Raw genomic sequence first — 20,689 nt, forward strand, 5'->3', positions numbered from 1 at the left:
GGAAGAGATCAAGAGCCAATATAGACCATCCATATCAAATAACAAAAAAAGAAATAGTGCATGGATGACATCTATCTACTCTTGTGTCTCATTGTTCTCTGTGTTAATTTTTGCATTACATTTTATTGCCATGAGCATCATACCATATTTGAATGGAAAGATGGCTTAGGATGGCACTTAAACTTTCTAGATTTGAATGACTTTTGCTAAAGCCGTGTCAATTGTTACCTGTTGTCTCAATTCCTCCTTGACCTAAAGGAAAGATTACCATAACTTTCACTTTTAGCCAAAGTCACTCTGTTGAGGACAGGGAAGATAATACAAGACCCACCATGGAGCATTCTGAAAGGACCTTGCTTGGTTCATTATCAGAGAAAAATTGTTTGAATGAAATATCAAGAACAGAGTTTTCTATCTGTTATTGTGAAAATAGATTGCATATGAGCTGCTGATTGTGATAATGGAATTCTTGGTGTTTGGTACATTAGATGTGAAAAGTAGAGAAAAAACAAGTATGAACCATGATACTCCTTTCCGCCATCTGCCAATTACCACCAGAGGACACTGCCTGCTGCTTCAAGCCTGGCAGCAGCAGCAGACCACTCTACCATCAGAGAGCAGTATAGAAATATAATACATAAGGTGTTTCTTTTAAAGCAACAGTACGCTGTTGCAGAAAGAAAACCCTGTTGTATTAAAAGACCTAAGTCTGCTTCTGCAAGGCATAACAATAGCACTAGACCATTGGTCTCAATTTTAATAACTGTATTTCAAAGTGGGAAATTATAAACACTCACAATTGTGCAAAACAATGCCATGCCTGGCAGATCCGTATCCACAGTGATCTCTGTGTTAATGGAATACCACATTGTTGGATGTGAGCATCACTGACATTTCACTGGATATGTGCCACTAAGAACCATTTTAATATACAGAGAAATATCCCCCCTCTGACACATTATTTTACCACTGACCAGAACTCCCATTTTGAAAACATGATTTCCCCATCAGTTTTCATTCTAAAGAATTCTCACGTGCCTCTTATTGAACTGGAATTATCTTCCCACTGTCCTGCAAGGCATGATAAGGTCATGAGGCATGCGAAGGAGAGAGTGAAACCGTGGACTAAATGACCCAACTCTCCCCTTCAAAGAGAAGAGGACTATGAAAGTAAACTCTGAAATCATCCTAGAGTGGGTCAAGAAGGGTCACAGAGCTCTTTAAATCCTCTTGCTGCAGGATTAGGTGAAGGGAAGTACCAGTTGGAGATAAAGATCAGCATCCAAGTTTATCAGAGCGAGGCCTCTGGAGGTTGCCCGCCACCAACTAGAACACGCTAATGCTTCACATGGAAACTCTCACTTCATTTATCTCCTTTACTTAGCTAAGCTGACACTTGTTCACCTCTACCCCAAAGCCAAGATAGTATTCCCTAGGATTTTGCTGATTTACATTTTTAAAAAAGCTTTTTGAAGAGGAGGAAAAATAAGCTGAATGTGCAGGCACAAGGAGGAAAAATCTAATTAGGCTGCTTCTAAGCCAACATTAATAGGTAACTGTTAAAACAAAACAAAAAAAAGCCCTGCACGCTTGCTTCACAAGTTTCCATTTTTTCCCCATGTTAACCTTTCTGAGTAGAAAGACTGTATGTTGAAATTAAGTTGTAGTTATATAAGGTGAATCCTTAGCCCTGCAGAAGGGGGGCAATATTTCCTTTTCCCACAAATACACTGTCTCTCTTTAAACCAATTCAGCCTAGTTTTGTATGCATGGGACAAAACTGTGGTGATGGTAAAGAAGATATTCTTTTTGTAAATGTTGTATTCCTTTCACACTTACTTGGCAGCATGCCTGAGTTAACATGAGTAGCTTTAAGCTAATGGTCACAAAGAGATTTCTACAAAGTGCTGCATCTCTTTGGATAATTCATTCAATATTAACTTGAATACTTAGATTCCATGGGGTGCTGAGTTAGGTAACTGACTCCATTTCCGTTCTATAGATACAGTGAGGAAATCACAGAAGAGTGGATCTGGAAGATTAGACAGAAATATTTTGAAAGGTAAATGCAGCTACCAGCGTATGGCTGGAGGTGTTAAGAAAGAGGGTGAGGGATATACTATTAGGGGATTAATTAATATTACTATGTTTATGAAATCAGGGTTCACAATCATGCAAAGTGCAACTGGGTGCACATGAAAGCAGTCCCATTGTGATGTTTGGAAAGCACATGGTTCAATTTTATTTCTGAAGTTTTCCTGTCCTACCACAACCTCCCACACAACACACACATTCAGCCCCATGCTCTTACAGACTGGACAACTCCTCCCCTTTCTCTTCCCACTGCCAAGCTCTAGTACCTGTTGTATTCTTGGATAGAATAGGCTTTGCCCCTAGTAATATTATATTGAATATTTTCTTTTCCTCCACTATCTTATCTGGTTACTATTTGTAACCTCTCTTTCTCGCCATCCATCATACACTTATTGACTTCATCTCTTCTATTCAGCATCCATATGGTGTTCTGCCTCGCTTGTGTGGTAATTTATCCATGCATGGTTTTGGAACTCTGGGGAACAATGCCCCTCTAATGAATTAGAACGCCTGAGATAGCCCACAGGTATTTGCTTTTGAGGGACATGACTGACAGACTGCCTTATTCAATCACTGAGCACTGTGGCACAGCTCCCCTTGAGGGAGAAGCAGAGCAAGAAGATGCATGCAAAGCAGCAGATTTTGGTGCGTTTGGAAGAATAATTGCCTGCTTCTCCCTGTAGACACAAAGTGGCACATGAAAATAGGTTTGGGAACTGGGGTGAAAAATAACAGCTTAAAGAAATGAGAACATATCCAGCAGTGACTGAAGTTTGCAGACTGTCAATATTCATGGGTCAGTGTGAATGGTAAACTGTGAATGGCTGAGATGCGTGAAAAAATTCTAACTGAACCACTTCAGATGCTGGTTAGGAAATCACATGACTGAATGCATCTCCACATAAAAATAACCCACACAGAGAGAAAATAAACATGTCATGGAGAAGGATGGTTAGGCCCCATCTAGTGAGAAGAACAGGGAACAGGTAAGTGTAAAAGAAGAATGTAGTCATTAGAGCCTTTATCTTAATAGACACAAGTCCAGGCATAGGATGTGCAATTCACCTCCAATTTGTAAATCAATGACCCTAATATCCATATATAGCAACTGTCCACAATTTTGTAACTTTGTACTGGCTCCAGATTGGATATCGAATCAGGTTCCAGGTTATTATTCTTACAATCAATGCCCTAAATTTCCTGGGACTTCCATATATATGGAACTGCCTCTTCCACTATACCCCCCTAAAGAGCACTAAGACTGAATGATCCAAGTTAGCTCAGGGTAAAATGGGCCTTGACCAAGGTGAGGGCTTTTTCAGACTTGGCCTAGTTGAACACTCTGCCTAGGGAGACCAGGGCTTCTGGGACTTTAAACAATTCCACAGCACCAGTAATACAGAGCTGTTCCACCAATGCCTATGGTTGAGGCTAGGAAAATTAACATGTGACTAGCCTTCCTATCTTAAAACTTAATTGGGAATAATCTATTTAAGAAAAATCTCCTCAAACACTGACCAACCCTCCCTTCTTAGTAGGACCCTAATTACTACAAAAGAAATGGCTTTCAATTTAATTTAATTTAATAATTTAAACCAGATTGGATTCATTTTTAATTGTTTATTGTAATTTATTGGAACTGAATGTTTTAAATTTATGATTCTACCTACCCTGAGCTGACAGGTTACAAGAATAAAATGATGATGGTGATTGCTGATAATACTAAGCCTATGATTTCCATTATCCCAAACCCTGAAGCCCAATCCAGCTGAAAAGAACCCTTCCCTTCTGTGAGAGCAGATTCACTATCCCTGCATGGGAGAGCTTTCTGCCTGTAAGTAGTGCATGGAAAGCTCCAACATTCCATCAAAGAATGTCTTTCTTTCAATAGAAGTGGAAGACTTCAGAAAGAGACTCATGCAAGAGAAACTAGTTTCAAATCCTAGTGAAAGTTTTGTCAGACTGAGTGTCAAAACTTCTATGTTATCCATATGTGGGATGAGCTGTGGCTATAAATATTAGAGAAATATCATGAGTCTATGAATACTTCATACTCTGTATGCCTCTCAGTACAATGCAAAAGGGAGAAATATATATTTGGGGGAACAATGTAATGAAGAAATAGTCAAAAACAATTATGATGTCATAGATAGTTGCTGCCATAAATGAGCCTTCGGGAGGGTAGTATTTAAATGCAATAAACAAACAAACAAACAAATAAAGACTAATGACATAAAAATACATACTTGTAAAGCTCATTCCTCATTATAGCGCGGTTTGTTTGAGGGTCAATGGCATAGACCATAAGGTCAGATTTTAAATAATCTTCTTCAGAATAGCCATCTCCATATCTACGAGCACCAATGGATTCTACCACAACTTTTGCACCAGGAATCTGGTCTTGAACATAGCGCTCCAAAATCCTGAAAAGGGAATATAATAGAAATATCTTTCACAATTTAACAGTATTTATTTTTAATAATTTGAGATTGACAAGCTACCACATAATAGGCAAAAACACACAAGCCACGCAGGACCTATTTTCAACCATTCATATCCTAGAGAAAATGAAACAACATAATGGTCATTCCTATGTTCAATGCCCTTTACTTTACTTCTTTTTCTCCAGCATTTGAGTTTTAAGCAGTTTTTGGTAAATTCATATAGTAGTTGAATTTTAAGCAGCTAGTATCTGCTTAAGATAAGCAGATTTTAGAAATAAAACAGCTAGCATTATATAGGAATGATCTCTCTTCAGTTATGCCATCTCCTAGAAAGGCGGTACATTCCATCTTAAAGAAAATATGTCCATAACTAGAAATCAAGCCCGCTGCAGCCAAATGCAGCGGGCGCTAGACCACGGAGCCCCCGGCATTGCGGGCGGGCTGAAGCGGCGAGAGGCTAGGAACAAACTTCAGCAAACTCGCAACATTCGGAGAAGAGCCGTCTTCTTCTGCCTGCAGCGCCCGAGAGACCTCCGAGCAGGCCGGGTCGGTCTTCGGACCCCGCCCCCCGCAGGACACACCTTTTTAAAGAGCCTCGGCCCATAAGAAGTATGGCCTTAAAAAAAGAAGTCACTAACACTCCATCAGTGCGTGTTGCACAAACCTGACTTTTCTTCTCTCTCCCCTGAACAGGATTTTTTTTTCTTTTTTGGGACGTTGGATTGAAAACAGAAAATGAAAGCACAGCGTCCGCTGGGGGAGGAGGAGATAATTTGACACCGTCCTCCTCCTCCCCCCCCGCGGCGCCACGACCGCACGTCCCACCCCTCCCCCACCGCGAAGCGGCACTGCAACTTCAGCACTTTAATAATATGGCCTGAGGTCGCCTCCTGCCAGGCTGGACGCCTCGCAGGCCCCAAGTGAGGAGAGCAAACTTCTCGGGGTAGCCCCTCTCGGGAAGGTTTTGTTGTTGGTTGGTTTGCAAAGGGGGGGGCACAGACACGCACGCACACGGGGGAGGGGAGAATAAGCGAGAAGTGTTCGAACTTTTTAGTGCAATCCAGGAGGATCCCGGTGAAGCGCCGCTCCCCGCAGCTCAAGGTGACCACCAGGGCGTCGTTCACCACCTGCTCCACCAGCACCGGCAGCCAGGAGCTGACCTGCAGCTCTTTCCCCTCTGCCGCCGCCTCGTCTTCCTCCTCCTCCATGCTTTTGCTGAGGAACTCAGCAGCGGCGGCCAGCCCGGCTGCAGCTGGAGTGCGGCTGTGGGATCCCAGGTGGCCTTGCTCGGGCCAGCTCCCCTCCCCCCGTTGCCGCTGAAGCTGCTGGGCTGGCTGCTGCTCCTCTCGGGAGAGGTACAGTGGGCGCGGCGATGACGTCATGGCTCCAGGCTCCCCCTCAGCGGGGCTCCGCGCGGCTGCGGGGGGTTCCCTTTGCAGGCGGGCTGAAGCGGCGAGAGGCGCGAAGCACCTCTCACCGCGTCAGGCCGCCCTCAAGGAATCAACTGCGAACCGCGCTCTGCGCGGCTCGCAGTTGCTTCCTTCAGCAGCCTAGGAATCGGCCGGGCCAATTGGCCCGGCCGATGGTCTGTCAGGAGGAAGGGGCCAATCAGGCCCTTCCTCATCACGGACAAAGCCCTCCGCCTGAGGGCTTAACGAATTATTTAGTCCGTGGCGCCCGCGGCGCCGCGGGCGTGTTAAGGATGATTCTCAGAAGATTATTTCACATTTACATACTCAGTGATACAATATAATGGGTAGTAGAGAATTTAGGCCTACTAAGGAATAAAAATAAGGTTTACACTAGTGGAAAAACCTGAAGTGTCAAACTGAAGCCTTACTACTGGCCAATAAACAAGATTAAACTACATGCAGTATACAGAAACTGGCATAAAGATCCCTTAAGCTATGTAACTTCAACAATACACAATGTATCAGGGCATATGAAACACAGTTAATAATTGTAAGCCACTCTGAGCCAACATGTCGAGAGGGGCAGGGTATAAGTTTAATAATAAAAATAAATTAAAAAAAAACACATCAAAAATCCACTGATGGATTTGTGTATGTATGTGCGTACATGGTTCTATTAAACAAGTTTTATCATTCAAAAGGAGAGAGAGTACCTGTTGACTAACAACAACAAACTAACAAAAAGAAACATCACTGGACAGTCTTTGATTCCTTAATAAAAATAAATAAATGGAATGGGAAAGGAGTAAGGCGAAACTGAGTGAAAAATTTGACTGGTAACGAACCATTATTTGTCTCCTACTCCACTGACTGGATATCATTTAGCTGATGCCAATATGCACCTCTGATATGACATGCTATTCTCTGAATTTAATTTGATTGTGTTAAAGGAGTTCACAGATATTATCCATTATCCTATGAACAAAAGTTTCAATAAAGAAAAAATGTCAACAAACAAATCAATGGGTTTCTGACTGGACTGCTTCTATACCATTTTCTCTAAAACTTGACTAGCGTAAGCGGTTAGCAAAAACCTATACAAATTCATTCTAGACAATAGACGAGCACCTCCGTGGGTGTTTGCTGCATGGTGCATTTTAATGAAAAAGAGATTTACAGCAGTCATAGCCTTGGCAGCATGAACCTCAAATGTTGTTATAATGGATCAAACGGCTTGATCTGCTATTTAGGAATGCAAAAATTAATGAAAATAATATCCCAATCGAACATTTTAAAATCAGTATGATATATATAACCATCTGTTTCCTTTGCACCCTACCCTTTCTCCAAGGACCTCAACCAATGCACATGGTCTCCTATCCTCCAATGGTCTCAGTGCATTAAAGCCAGTGGTCCCCAACCTTTTTATTATCAGGGACCGCTCAATGCTTGACAATTTTATTGAGGCCCAGTGGGGGGGTAGTCTTTTGCCGAGGGACATTGCCACCACCACCTGAGCCCCTTCTCCACTTGCTTTCCCACCGGCGCCCCTGACTTCCCACCACGTGCTGAGGGGTGCTGCCAGCAGCAGCTACGCAATGCCATGCTGAGAGGGAGCTCCAGTCATGGCAGCCACCAGGGAGAACCAAAGGTGAACTGGCGGCAGAGTGACAGGGCAGCCCCCGAGGCAGCAGTTGGGGAGGATGAGGAGCAGGAGCTGCGGCCCGGTACTGACTGATTCACGGACTGGTATCAGTCCCCGGACCAGGGGTTGGGGACCACTGCATTAAAGGAATGGGAACAATTATTCCAGTGCTATCATTATTCCAGTGCTATCCAGGCTGAACTTGCGTAAATATGATTAGAATTGTGACCACTGCCGCTTATATGTTATATGTGACTTGTTGTTGATGTTAATTGGGGTTTTTATGGGGATTTTATTGTGTTTTAACTGTTTATGTTGTAAACCGCTCTGAGACCTATTTGGAGAAAGGCGGTCTAAAAATTTAATAATGATAATGATAATGATAATGATAATAATAATTTTGTAAACTGAAATACCTGAATTGGCTTAAATAGTTCAGCCTTAAGAAGGAAGATATCAATAGCCAGGGTTTGAAACGCAAGCATTCAGTGTTTTGTTTTTTGTTTTTTTTGGGGGGGGGGCTCACAGTGCAAACTTTACTTTGCAAAATTGCCTAGATCATATTACTGCAAACTTGTTTATATAGCTTCTGGGATCTACTGTTGCATAGTGACTGAGCACATGGGTAAATTTCTCATCGGTCATGAACAACCCCCTTGAGAGGTCTTGGCTTGAGAGAGCCACTGCTTTGTAGTCTCTGCCTGAACTACCCATTCCATCCTCTGTTATACGGGGGTAATAATATTGAAGGAAAGTCTTGCTTGTGGTTTCCATTGAAGGCTCCAGGGCATGTTTGGAGAGCAGGTGTTTGGAGAGCAACTTTACTGAAACAGATTTGGGGCCAATCAATTCCCAGCCAGGAACGCTACACACATTACCATGAGTTACAAGATGGGAAAAGTTTGGGGTAAAAGTGTGAGAAACAAAGTCAGCCAGAAAGAGTAGAGATGAGAGAAGAAACAGAGCTAAAATGATTTAGAAGATTGTAGGATTACTAAGGCAATACACATTGAAAATGCTATAGAAATGCTGTAATTACACTTTGCTAACTATGGATGCACTATTTCCAGCATATCTGACAAAGCATCTATGCTTGAATTTAAGCACCATTTCAAAAAAACGCAGGGAATGATTTTAGAGATCATCCAATCTAGTAACTGGCTTAAGTATCAGTTGTTATGACACACAGGCTAGAATAATTCATGTCTAAAGGAAGTATTCTCTCCTTGAGCAGAAAGCAAAGATATATTCTCCTGTGTACAAAACACAACATGGTGTTGAGCCCATTTACTTGGCAGATTAGCCAAACAGTGCTTAGCTATCTTCCATCAATCCTGAGAATATAAACCTTCAGACTGGGGTGCCTCATTCACTAGCAGAGAATTAGAATTAATGTAGGTAAACTGGCTGCCCTTGAATTGCATTGAAGATGTTTCCACTCGTTTTGCACGGCTTTTGCATGGCGGTGCTTTCCAGGAGATCATTTTCTGCATGCTGCTATTGCTTATGACTTTATATCAAAAGCCCTCATTCTGCAGTCAGGAAAGAAGCTTTCGGAGCCACAGCCACTGTGCTTGCAAGACACACGTTGCTTATCTCCTTCCTGGGCTCCCTCCTTCTTCCGCCTTTACGCTTAAAAGAACAACCATGGAGAGTTATTCTAGAAAGGCATTTTGCCCGCCCCTTCAGAAAACTACTCCACTCTCGTGGAGGAAACTCAATATTTAAAGCAGGGATGCTCCTGTTACAGTAAATTTTCCAGGGTGCTAGAGTTCTAGCAGACAAGGTTTTGGTCCTAAGGTTTTTTTTTGATTCTCAGAACTGTTATATAAAATAGCTTTATTTTGAGGCTCTATAATTTGTTTCTACAGTGGATTTACTCGTATAGTAGGGTGGAGCAAGGTAGGACAAAGACATGAAATTGGAGACATACAAGTGGGGGACCTAAAAGGACTTATAGAATCATAGAATCACAGAATCATAGAGTTGGAAGGGGCCATACAGGCCATCTAGTCCAACCCCCTGCTCAACGCAGGATCAGCCCAAAGCATCCTAAAGCATCCAAGAAAAGTGTGTATCCAACCTTTTCTTGAAGACTACCAGTGAGGGGGAGCTCACCACCTCCTTAGGCAGCCTATTCCACTGCTGAACTACTCTGACTGTGAAATTTTTTTCCTGATATCTAGCCTATATCGTTGTAGTTTAAACCCATTACTGCATGTCCTTTCCTCTGCAGCCAACGGAAACAGCATCCTGCCCTCCTCCAAGTGACAACCTTTCAAATACTTAAAAAGGGCTATCATATCCTCTCTCAACCTCCTTTTCTCCAGGCTGAACATTCCCTCAACCTATCTTCATAGGGCTTGGTCCCTTGGCCCTAGATCATCCTCGATAGCACTTTTTTCTCTTTGGTTTCTCTGAAAGTTCCTATAGCTTCTTCCATTTTCCTGCTTCTTTCAGTCTTTCCCACCAGCCTGCCTTTATCTACGTCACTCCCATCTTCAGTTTTCCTTCCTTTCCTCCCTTTGGCATTCTCTCCTTGGCATATCTGTACATGCCTCTATCCCCCTCCTCCTGGCAGCCCACATCACCTCACCTTTCTTTTCTTCTTTCCTTCCCACCCACCAAGCAACCGGTCTTTTATCCAACCCCCCCAACTTTAGCTACATTTGCTAATTATTTCATTTACACCCTACATTTCTCCACAATAGGACACAAACTAGCTGACATAATATTCTCCATTTTATCCTCACAATGACCCTGTAGATGAGGCTGAGAATATGTAACTGACCCAAGTTCTCCCAGTAAGCTTCCATGACAGAGTAGGGATTTGAACCTGGGTCTCCAAGATTCTAGTCTGGAATTCTTATCACTAAACTTCTCTCACTTCCATGTTGTAGCTGCTGTTGAACAGTAGCAAGTAGCTAGGTCTGGGTGAACCATAGAAGTCACTTGGCGGAAAGTTGCTGCCAGACCTGGCACTAATGAGTCCTCCCTCAAAGGCCAAAATAGCCCTATAAAGGATTGAAGGCTGGCAATATAGTTGTGGTTGAAGATGCTGCTACTGCTGAGAACTCCCTATGCTGTCCAGTATAGTAGTTGCATCTGTCAGGTGCATCCTATACCTTGGAACAGAAGAACAAGTACTGGGGAAAGTCAATAGGATGACCACGATTGCTTCCTGAGGATATCTGGGAAGAATGGATCATATGTTCACAATAAAGCATTCAAGGTCAACTCTATCCATTTCATCTACAGCTTCTGGATGCCTTTTGGTGTCAGTTTATAGGTGGAAAAGCATATAGAGGCCCCCTTAGCTACATGCCAGAAGGTTCATCCCTTCTTTTGAGTCTCCCTGGCTATTCACTATGATACACATCACAATAATTGATTGCAAAGTGGGCCTTGCTAGGACTTGGCTTCATATCCTTCAGAACAGCTTAGATAACTCTCTGCCTTCTGCTGCCATGACAGACCTTATGGTACCAAAGTAGTGAGGCCTCCTGGTGCTGGCTCCCTTGCTCAGTCCACATGTCAAAAACAGCAACAAGGATGGCAGAGTGCAAGAAACAAATAATGAAATTCAATTAGGCTACCTGCAGGTTGAGTTTCTCTCCAACTTTCTTCTTTGCTGCTCTCAATTGCTTGCTCTCTCTCTAGCAGAGTGGACAGAAGAGAGATATGCTCTGAACTGTGGTAGAATTCAGGCCTTGACAGGCATCTGGAGTCCATGCACCTATTGCAAGGAAACCTTACTAATATGCAGGCATACTAGACTAGAAATGAGTCTCTTTTGCTCACGGTGGGAGATAATGAAGTGGGGGGGGGAGCCATGCCCAGAAAACATGCTACTTGCCTCTGAATGGAAGCTGAAATCAACACTTGTGCAACCATGTCAATTGCACCATGTAACATTTTTACTACGGAGTAAACAACAGCTCAGGAGCCTCTTGTGGCACAGAGTGGTAAGCAGCAGAAATGCTGTCTGAAGCAATGTCCATGAAGTTGGGAGTTTGATCCCAGCAGCCGGCTCAAAGTTGACTCAGCCTTCCATCCTTCCGAGGTCAGTAAATTACCCAGCTTGCTGGGGGGTACAATCGGTAATGACTGGGGAAGGGAATGGCAAGGCCACCCTGTATTAAGTCTGCCAAGAAAACGCTGGAGGGCGTCACCCCAAGGAGCAGACATGACTTGGTGCTTGCACAAGGTATACCTTTACCTTTTAAACAACAGCTCATTACAGGAAGCAAAAACAGCAGCAGGGAGAGGCTAAAGCTGTCTGTGCCTGCCACTGTTATGCAAAATCCTCTTGTTGCCCCCAGCAAACATGAGGGCTTTGTAATCTGGATCATGAGCAGTAACTGCATCTTAACTTCATAGGTTTTATATCCATATAGTGATCATAACAAAAAAGGCTTCCACCAAAGTTGCCCTGTTCCCTAACTAAGCAAGAGAGCGTTTTTAATTGGCTATTTCACAAAAGCCATTGCACCTACAAATGTACACTGTGTTTGTTGTTTATGAAGCTAACAACTAAAGAAAAAATGTGTAAGGCCACCTTCAACAAAGAGATCAAAATCCTCATACACCCTCAACCAGTCTAGCAAGTTTCTGTTGATGCAATCAATCCAGATGGAAAGGAATAAGGAAAAGCATTAACATAGTTTAGAAATGTACATATGAATGGGACAGCTCTTTGACTGGTATCTACTAGTATTTAACCCTTAAAACAACTATAACAATGATTCATGAAAAACACACAACATGGAAAGCTGGTGGGAAAGTATTATGTTATTATCTACTATGTTTTTGAAAATGTTCGTGGCTATGATCAGAGAGGTGTGCAAAACTGAAGATAAGCACTTTTTAAAAATTGGTCTACGGGATGCCTCCATGCTGCTGGTCTACATGATGACTGGCAGCTTCTTAGAGAATTTCCCATGCCGTGGAGTCAGCAGCATGAAGGCATCACGTAGACCAATTTTCTCCCCAGAGAGACATATCCGTTCCCTCCTTTTACCATCTTCTGCCAATAGCTTTAGACTATTCTGCTTTGACTGGCATTCCATCAAGGATCCCTCTTTCTTGCCCCATGCTTTAATGGTAATTTGGGGGTATGTGTATTTTAATTTGGGGCTTAATTGCTTTAATGGCCTCTTTTTGTTTCGTTTTAATGCTTTTTAAGATGCGTATTTATTATATATATATTTAAAATCTGTAAGCTGCCTCAGTGGCCCTGATAAGGGCAGAAAGGTGGGTTATACATATTGTAAACCAACGAGGGCATGAGATGTCCCCCAGCTCCTCCCTCCATGTCATTGGCAGCTGTAGACTGGGGGTGAGGAAGTGAATAGAATGCTATCTCCAGCTCATTCTATGAATGAAATTTCACTATCTGGGGGAGTGCGAATACATGAAACCTAGCATAAGGATTCCAGTCCCCATGGCCGTTTTGACCCTGATTCCAACACAGCCATTGTCATTAATTCATTCTAAGAAAATCACAAAACCCAATGTGAGTATTAATGTTTCATTATAGAGAAAGATCTTTTTTAAGCACTGAAAACTGAAATTTGCTGAGAGATTACTGTAATAGATCTAACAAAGCCCTAACGCAGTATATTGAGATTTGCCTCGAGATCTTCACCATGCTGCCTAGGATGTTGGAGTCCCGAGGGAGGATCAGGACTGAGCATATATTTGGTGGGTAAGGATTTAAAGATATTAATTCTTTATTTGAGGATAGATATTGTAAATCTCTGAGAACAGCAACATAGCTAGAAGTCACAGCAAAAAATCTAATTTAACTCTCTAATGTTGAAATGGTCTATATCTGCAATTTTTGTCAGCAAAATATTAGGGACACATTGGGTAAAAAAGGGAAAGCCAGTCCAGAACAGGAAAACATGTGTCTTGCTTATGTATGGCCAAGCACAAACACATGAATGAACAACCAATCTACACATTGCACAAACATGCAATTACCTATGGTTAATTTTTTGTTGTATTAGACAATTCATTTTATTAAGGCCAAACAACCAAGATGAAGACCCTAACATATTGACTGGCCTTCACAAACACAACCACCAAGCCATCAGTGGCAACTAGAAATTTAATTCTGCCGACCCTCCACAATTAGTTTATAAGCACCCACACACCACAGTCAGAAAAGAGAGACATGTTGCACTGCTAAACCCAGCTGACTTTTCTCTCCAGCTCTGCTAATTTTCCTTAACAACATTGTATAGGAACAGAGTGACTTCGGAAGAGCTCATCCATGGCTCCTATTACAAGGCAGAACTGGCCAGGGAGAGGACCTTCAAACTCAAACAACTGAGCAATGATTCTCCAGCTCTGCCTAGCAGTTGGGGCTGCATCCATGTGACCTTGGTAACATACTCAGCACTGCTATTCAGTACAGAGAACTGGACTTAGTCCTCCTTCCTTACATTCCCCTTCCCAATGTACAGTTCTCTTCTAAATTCTTAAGCAAGGTTATGACTATGTGGCATAGGTTGCTGTATGCATACAAGTTTGGATCTTTCTCAAAAGGGCCATTCTGTGGGCTACGGTTCTTTTTACGGCTCATTTGTTGTGCATATAACCTGCATATCATCCCTCAGGTTTTTTTGGTGTTAAAGAATGCTGTAAATCTTAAGCACTCAGAAGTCCATATTTTATACGATGGATAATGTGATATCTCTACTGCCCTGGGGCAATGCATTCAGTGCTAGTGCATTTTGATTTCTGACAGGCTAAGGGATTGTCACAAACAACTACTGACCTCTTTGACTGTTAATAAAGATTTACAGAACGTTCAGTTTTCCTCCTGTGTTTATTTTACAGCTTTGGAAAATGCCAGCTTCTCTACCTTACCGCCCAGAAAAAAAAGCAGCAATAAAAAGGGAGGAGGATAGCAGCACAGATAAATTGTCAGAGCAGTATTCACTCCACACACAAATCTTTTGAGGTAATGGGCTCCCCTACCCATCTTGTACTGTAGCCCTTGTCAAGTTCAGGCTCACATTATTTTAAAGGTACACATCATAGCATAGCGATTTCTTTCCATCCCACCTCACAGCTGGATTACTGTGTTGTGGTTTCCATTTCATTAAAAAGCAGGTAGGGACATAATATTACAGTTACTGAAAAGGACAGGCAGGACTATGTGCAGACAGCAAAATCTAATCAGAATATAGATGGACTGATTGGGGCATGTTTCCTGTTATTTATTGATGACAGAGCTTGAAGACTTTTCCTCAGCCACTTCAAAGTTCTTTTCCAGAGACCAGACAATTAAGTGGGCACAGCTAAAACTGTACTTGTGTTGTTAGGACTGGAAGAGCACACAGAAATACTCTGAATCGCCAGGCAATCCTTCTTGTTTGGTAACCTTTAAATTTCATATACATATTCAGTACCTTAGAATCAACTGCTAAGCTACTTAAGTGATATATTAAACCAGCTGTCCCCAGCCCCAGGTCCGGGGACTGGTACCGGTCCGTGGATCAGTCGGTACTGGGCCGTGGTTCCTCCTCGTCCTCCTCCCCAGCTGCTGCCTCTGGGGCTGCCCTGTCACTCTGCCACCGGCTCACCTTTGGTAGCCACCTTGGCTGGGGCTCCCCCTTGGCATGGCACTGTGCAGCTGATGCTGGCAGCGACCCCCAGTGGGTGGCAGAAAGTCAGGGGTGCCAGCGGGAAAGCAAGCAGAGCAGGGGCTCAGGCCACGGTGGCGACATCCCTTTGCAAAAGACTACCCCTCCCCGGGCCTCAGTAAGATTGTCAAGCATTGACCGGTCCCTGGTGATAAAAAGGTTGGGGACCACTGTTAGACAATACAATGTAAACCTATCACATCTGGAAAACAATGTATCTGGCTTAAAGTTTGTTTTATAAAAGGCCAGTTCTGACGGGAAAGGCAGGAAAACTTTCCCCCCTAAATCCTGAAACTCCCCTTCTCCTACCTATGAAAGGGGGGGGGCATGGTTTGTACTTAGCCAGGATCACTGAGAGAAAGTGAGTCTCAGAAGAGACGTCTGTGCCTCAGGGGCTTGCCTTGGGCCAGGCTGGTGAGCTGTCCAGGTCTGGAAAGGAAGGACAGACATCGAACGTGCCTGTCTGCTCCCACGGTACCATTCGCACCATTGCTAACAGTGCTCAGTGGCTCAGCTGCTTTGAGATTCCTTAAGGCAGTGAGATGTGGGTGTATAAATCCCAACTCTTCTTCTAAAACTGGATACAGCCTGCCTAAGAAATCTATATGATGATGAAGAAGAGGAGTTGGGTTTTATACGCTGCATTTCATTACACATTACCCAAACAGCTTATAATCACCTTCCTTTCCTCTCCACAACAGACACCGTGTCAGGTAGGTGAGGCTATGAGAGCTGTGAGAACTGTGACTAGCCCAAGGTCACCCAGTCAGCTACATGTGGAGGAGTGGAATTAAACCTGGCTCTCCAGATTAGAGGCTGCCATTCTTAACCACTGGGGAATCTTAATTCCCCATTCTTAATCAGTGGGTTATGATCTCCACTTTCAATATTCTTATAGTAAATAAACTAAACAGTACTCCACCTTAAACCTACCAGAGACATTACCTGAAGTAATTTCCCTCTACTTAGACTAATTTATCGTTGCTTTGCTGAAGAATGAGTAAAACACTTCCTGACATAGAAATAAATCATGAAAACCTAGTCCTTTTTTAAACAGGACTGCATACTTCCATTGGTATAATCAGTATCAGTATAAGGTCACCTGGCTGGCTGCATGTGGAGGAGTGGGCAATTGAACGTGGCTCTCCAGATCAGAAGCCATCGCTGGTGCAGTGGTTAAGGAAATGAAGAAAAATATTAACGGCAACCTTTCCCTTTTAACGTCATACTATTTATTGTGTACTATAGTGTAATTTCTTTTACACTATGTCTGGGATCATAAAAAGTCAACTACATTGAGGTAATACACATTCATTACAATGTAATTGATTATTTGCTTGACAGACAGAAAAGTGTCTCTAGTTATGGCTCCTCTTAAGATTCTGGAAGATGGCTAATGCCTTGTTGTTTCATCTGTACATTGATGTTGCTCTCCATTTGAGAGTACTCTGTTAGCTTTTTTTCTACCTTGAAATGACAACTTTAAATGGATTTTTCAATTGAATTTGGGATTTTTGATGATTAAGTCATGATGGTTTGTTTTTGGAAGCCATTTTGGGGGACTTGGCATCGAAAAAGTAGGCTCAAAATATTTAAACCAAATAAATATTGGCATTTCAAGGCAAGACAAAACAAAATCTTAAATTGTAAATGGCTTCTGACAACTAGCCACATTTGTTAGATATGAATATGTATAGGAGAGGTTTACATAATGAACACATTCATTACCCTATCAGTTGATCTTTGCTTTGTTCCACAAGGGTGGGAGGGACATTTGAGACAATGACCTGCATGTCCAACTGGTTGACAACGGAGACCTGGAAACAGAAAACCAAAATCTGCTTCAGCCTTCAAAACACACATTACCTCAGAATAAGAATGACAGTACTTTGATCTCCTATGAAGTTTCTCAAATCCTCAGTGGTAGACGCTATTGAATAGCAAGGGCCGGGTCTGCTTACTATGCATAAAAACCAGGGGCATGAGTAATGTAATAGCTACAATGGCTTTCTCATTAAAACCACAGTGTGATCTTAAGCAGACTTATTCCCTTGTAAGTCCATTAGCTTCAATGAAATTAGTTGAACATCACACTGCTTATGGTTGTACTGTTTCTGGCCTACAAGCTCTTATTTATAACCATAGGGGAAAACTACTGCATCATCAAGGAATCCCATATATCTGACATAGTTGGAATGGCTTGTGTGTTCACGTGTGAATAAAAGAAGAACCCCCAAATAACAAAAGGTTATTTAAATCAGCCAGTGGTTAACAAAGAAATAAGTCATTTCAACCAACAGAGGACAATTTTGCTATGCAAATGCTGCAGTTCTTTCTCCACTACTAATTAGTATCTATTTTTCATCTCCTTCCATATTTCCTTCCATTATTTTTCTTTGCTGTTGTTCTGAACATCCTTTGAATAGAACTGATACACATATCGGCATGATTTAGTCAAAAGGAAACCATTTGAATTTCCATTTGTTTCTGAACAGGAGTTTCTTAATCCCTGTGTTCAATTAAAACAATGCATTTTAATTTGCTTTAAAGCACAATGAATGCTAGTTACGCCAGCCAGAAGTGCAGAGTAAAGGATAGATGCTGTGTAGTAACAGGAGGAGGTAGAATGAGAAAGGAATGTTGAAATGTATCCATACATATACAGCATGCAGGATTAAGAACTCCTAGGGACTCTTGAATCCTCCTACAGGAAATTAACACCTCGCTCCATATTAATAATAATAATAATTATTATTATTATTATCATTTTGATATCCTGTCCTTGGTTAGCTCAGGGTAAGCATCATCAGATAAAGCAATACAAATAATACATATACAAACAGATTGACAAATTAAATAGGTTTTAAAATTATACTAATACCACCTATTTTATCATTACAAATCTTCCAAGAGGTTAGATGTCCATTTGTGGGCAGCTGAGTTCTCAAACTGGGAGGCCAGCATTTTCATGTTATACTCCTGACTTAACCATAGGCCTGGTGGAACAGCTCTTTCTGTTTCAGGGCCATTTTAAGGTCCTGGAGGGTCCTGATCTCTCTAGGCAGAGTGGTCTACCAGGCTGCAGACAGGGCTGAAAAAGCCCCAGCCCTAGTTGAGCCAGTTTTACTTTTTGGGAATTGGGGACTCTAAACATATTTTTATTATCTTCAGGATCTTTTGAGGGCATAGTGGGAGACAATCCCATAGATGCAGGAGTCCCAGACTGTTTATGACTTTGAAACCTTGAATATGATTCCATCTTCAATCTGGAGCCAGTGCAGTTGAGAGTACACAGGTGTAATGTGTGCTCTCCACTGGGACCCAGTAAGAACCCAGGTGGCTGTGTTCTGGACCAGTCTGATGTTTCTTGAGCATTTACAAGGATATTCCTGTGCAGCATGAATTACAGAAGTCACCATTGCATGGATCGCAGTGGCTAGGTCAGGTGATCATGATAATCAAATTATTCATGTGAAATACTGTGAAATTTTCTAATCCTATTTATTTGATATTAATGAGAACAGACATGTGTTATGATACATTGACTCTAATTTAAATGCACAGTTTCCAATGACCACATGGAATTCTGTCAGCACAGCATCCCATTTTCTTGTATTTTCTCTGGCAAATGTTCTGCACACCCACCATGCCTATGCCTGGACTCCTATGAACTTTACAGTAGTGAAGCCAATTGCATATTTCAGAGTGTACTAAAGCATTGAACTGTGATCCGTGTTGTAAGCAACACTGAGGACAAGGTGAAAGTGCTTGGAATTAAGCAGCACCATGTTTCTACAAAGCTTCAACCCAAACCCGTCCCCCTGTGGAATAAACCAAATAAAATAAAATGAGAACTAGCAAAGTACCAATGCCAATTATTAATAACCATATTGCTGCCAACTTGGAGTGCACAAAAGCTTTTCTGTGTATCTCATTAAGCTCAAACCTATGGAGGACTAGCTGAGCTGGGATTTGACTGTGGGTCTTTCACATCCAAAGCACCACCCCGGTGATTGCCCCACGCTGATCCCTAATCAGGCAGCTTGCAGAAAACATTCTTCTCAGCTCAAAGTGATTAAGCCAGTGCCTACAGCAGGCCAGTACAACTTCTGACCCACAACGTTGAACGCCCAGGGATCTACAAATGTTGGCTGTGCTTGCTAATGATTATGCATAGAGGCTACCAAATATTTTCCTTCTTTGACTCCTACAGCAGCTGCAGAAAACTTGGCAGAGTAGCAAGGATGTGTGCAATGTTCCCTGCGCTCTGGAAGAAAGAGAAGCAGCACAAGAAATATTCACCATCTCTGCCTTTAAAGCCCATAATGACTGGAGATTATATGAGAGGATGCAATATCACACTTTATGGAAGGCAGCATATTTGTTCCTTTCTCAATCTGATCTGGATTTAGGGGCTCTAGGTGGATAGATGTTAATGTACATTTTTATACTCTCCTTACGCACTATGCAATTCCAGGAAGAAGGAGTAAAAGAAGAAGAAAAATAGCTTTACTCCCATTTGCCAGTGAAATGGAGATGACAATATGAGGTTTGCTGGGGGTGAGTCCACCAGGGCTATTGCACATGGAAGGCCTTTTGCCCTTACACTCTGACTGGGCAATCTATTCTTTGAAAGCTCCCAGGGAAGATCAACTGGTACATGTTTTCTGTAGGAGTAGAGGGACCTTGCCTCTCCCACTTCATGCAGAGTTACTGCCTCCAATTAGGCTGCACAGCAAGAACAGAAATGGCACGAGACATTCTCCCCTAAGTCCTCTGCACATGACTGAGAAATTGGGAAGAAAGATCTCATTATGACTGCCAAGATCTCCCTAACCTGTAGAAAGGGTTGGGGTGAGGGAGGCAGTATGGTGGCCAACTCCAGGTTGGGAAAGTCCTAGAGATTTGGGGTGGAGCCCGGGGGGCTCCATTTAGAATCACAAAATCATAAGAGATGGAAGGGGCCATACAGACCTTCTAGTCCAACCCCCTGTTCAATGCTGGATCAGCCTGAAGCACCCAGGATAAGTACAGCCGCTGCTTGAAGACTGCCAGTGAGGGGGAGTCACCACCTCCTTAGGGAGTCATTTCCACTGCTGAAGCATTCTGTGAACTCCCCCCCCCCCGATATTCCTCATGTAGTTCTACACATTTGGTGCAATGCCATAGAATTGATGCTCCAAAGCATCCATTTTATCCAGGGGAACTGATCTCTGCAGTCTGGAGATGGACTATAATTGCAGGAGAACCTCAAATCCTTCCTGGAGGATACCATTCCTGGGTCTCATATTGGAGGCAGTGGCTTCTGCTTCTTCCAAAGCAGTGTGACACAAGACCATTCGTGCATTTTCTGCAACTCACAGATCTCAGGGCAGGGGAGCTTATAAGAGGCAGTAATTTGTCAGTGGGTCCACCGCTTAGTAGATTTATGGCTTCTTA

At 42.6% G+C, this 20,689-nt stretch overlaps 1 protein-coding gene across 9 annotated transcripts in view; it reads right to left on the reverse strand.

The window, feature by feature from the left end:
* The window catches only part of PCDH15 (protocadherin related 15), an 886,705-nt gene that overhangs the window by 35,545 nt on the left and 830,471 nt on the right, over nucleotides 1-20,689 (reverse strand). For all 9 annotated transcript variants that reach the window (XM_077350402.1, XM_077350403.1, XM_077350405.1 and 6 more), the window contains 2 exons: nucleotides 16,979-17,067; nucleotides 4,341-4,517 (listed from right to left, as the gene is read on the reverse strand). In XM_077350402.1, coding sequence (XP_077206517.1) covers nucleotides 4,341-4,517; nucleotides 16,979-17,067 — 266 coding nt within the window. The remainder of the gene's footprint in view (nucleotides 1-4,340; nucleotides 4,518-16,978; nucleotides 17,068-20,689) is intronic.

Source organism: Paroedura picta, chromosome 8 (assembly GCF_049243985.1).
Source record: "Paroedura picta isolate Pp20150507F chromosome 8, Ppicta_v3.0, whole genome shotgun sequence".
Taxonomy (NCBI): Eukaryota; Metazoa; Chordata; class Lepidosauria; order Squamata; family Gekkonidae; genus Paroedura; species Paroedura picta.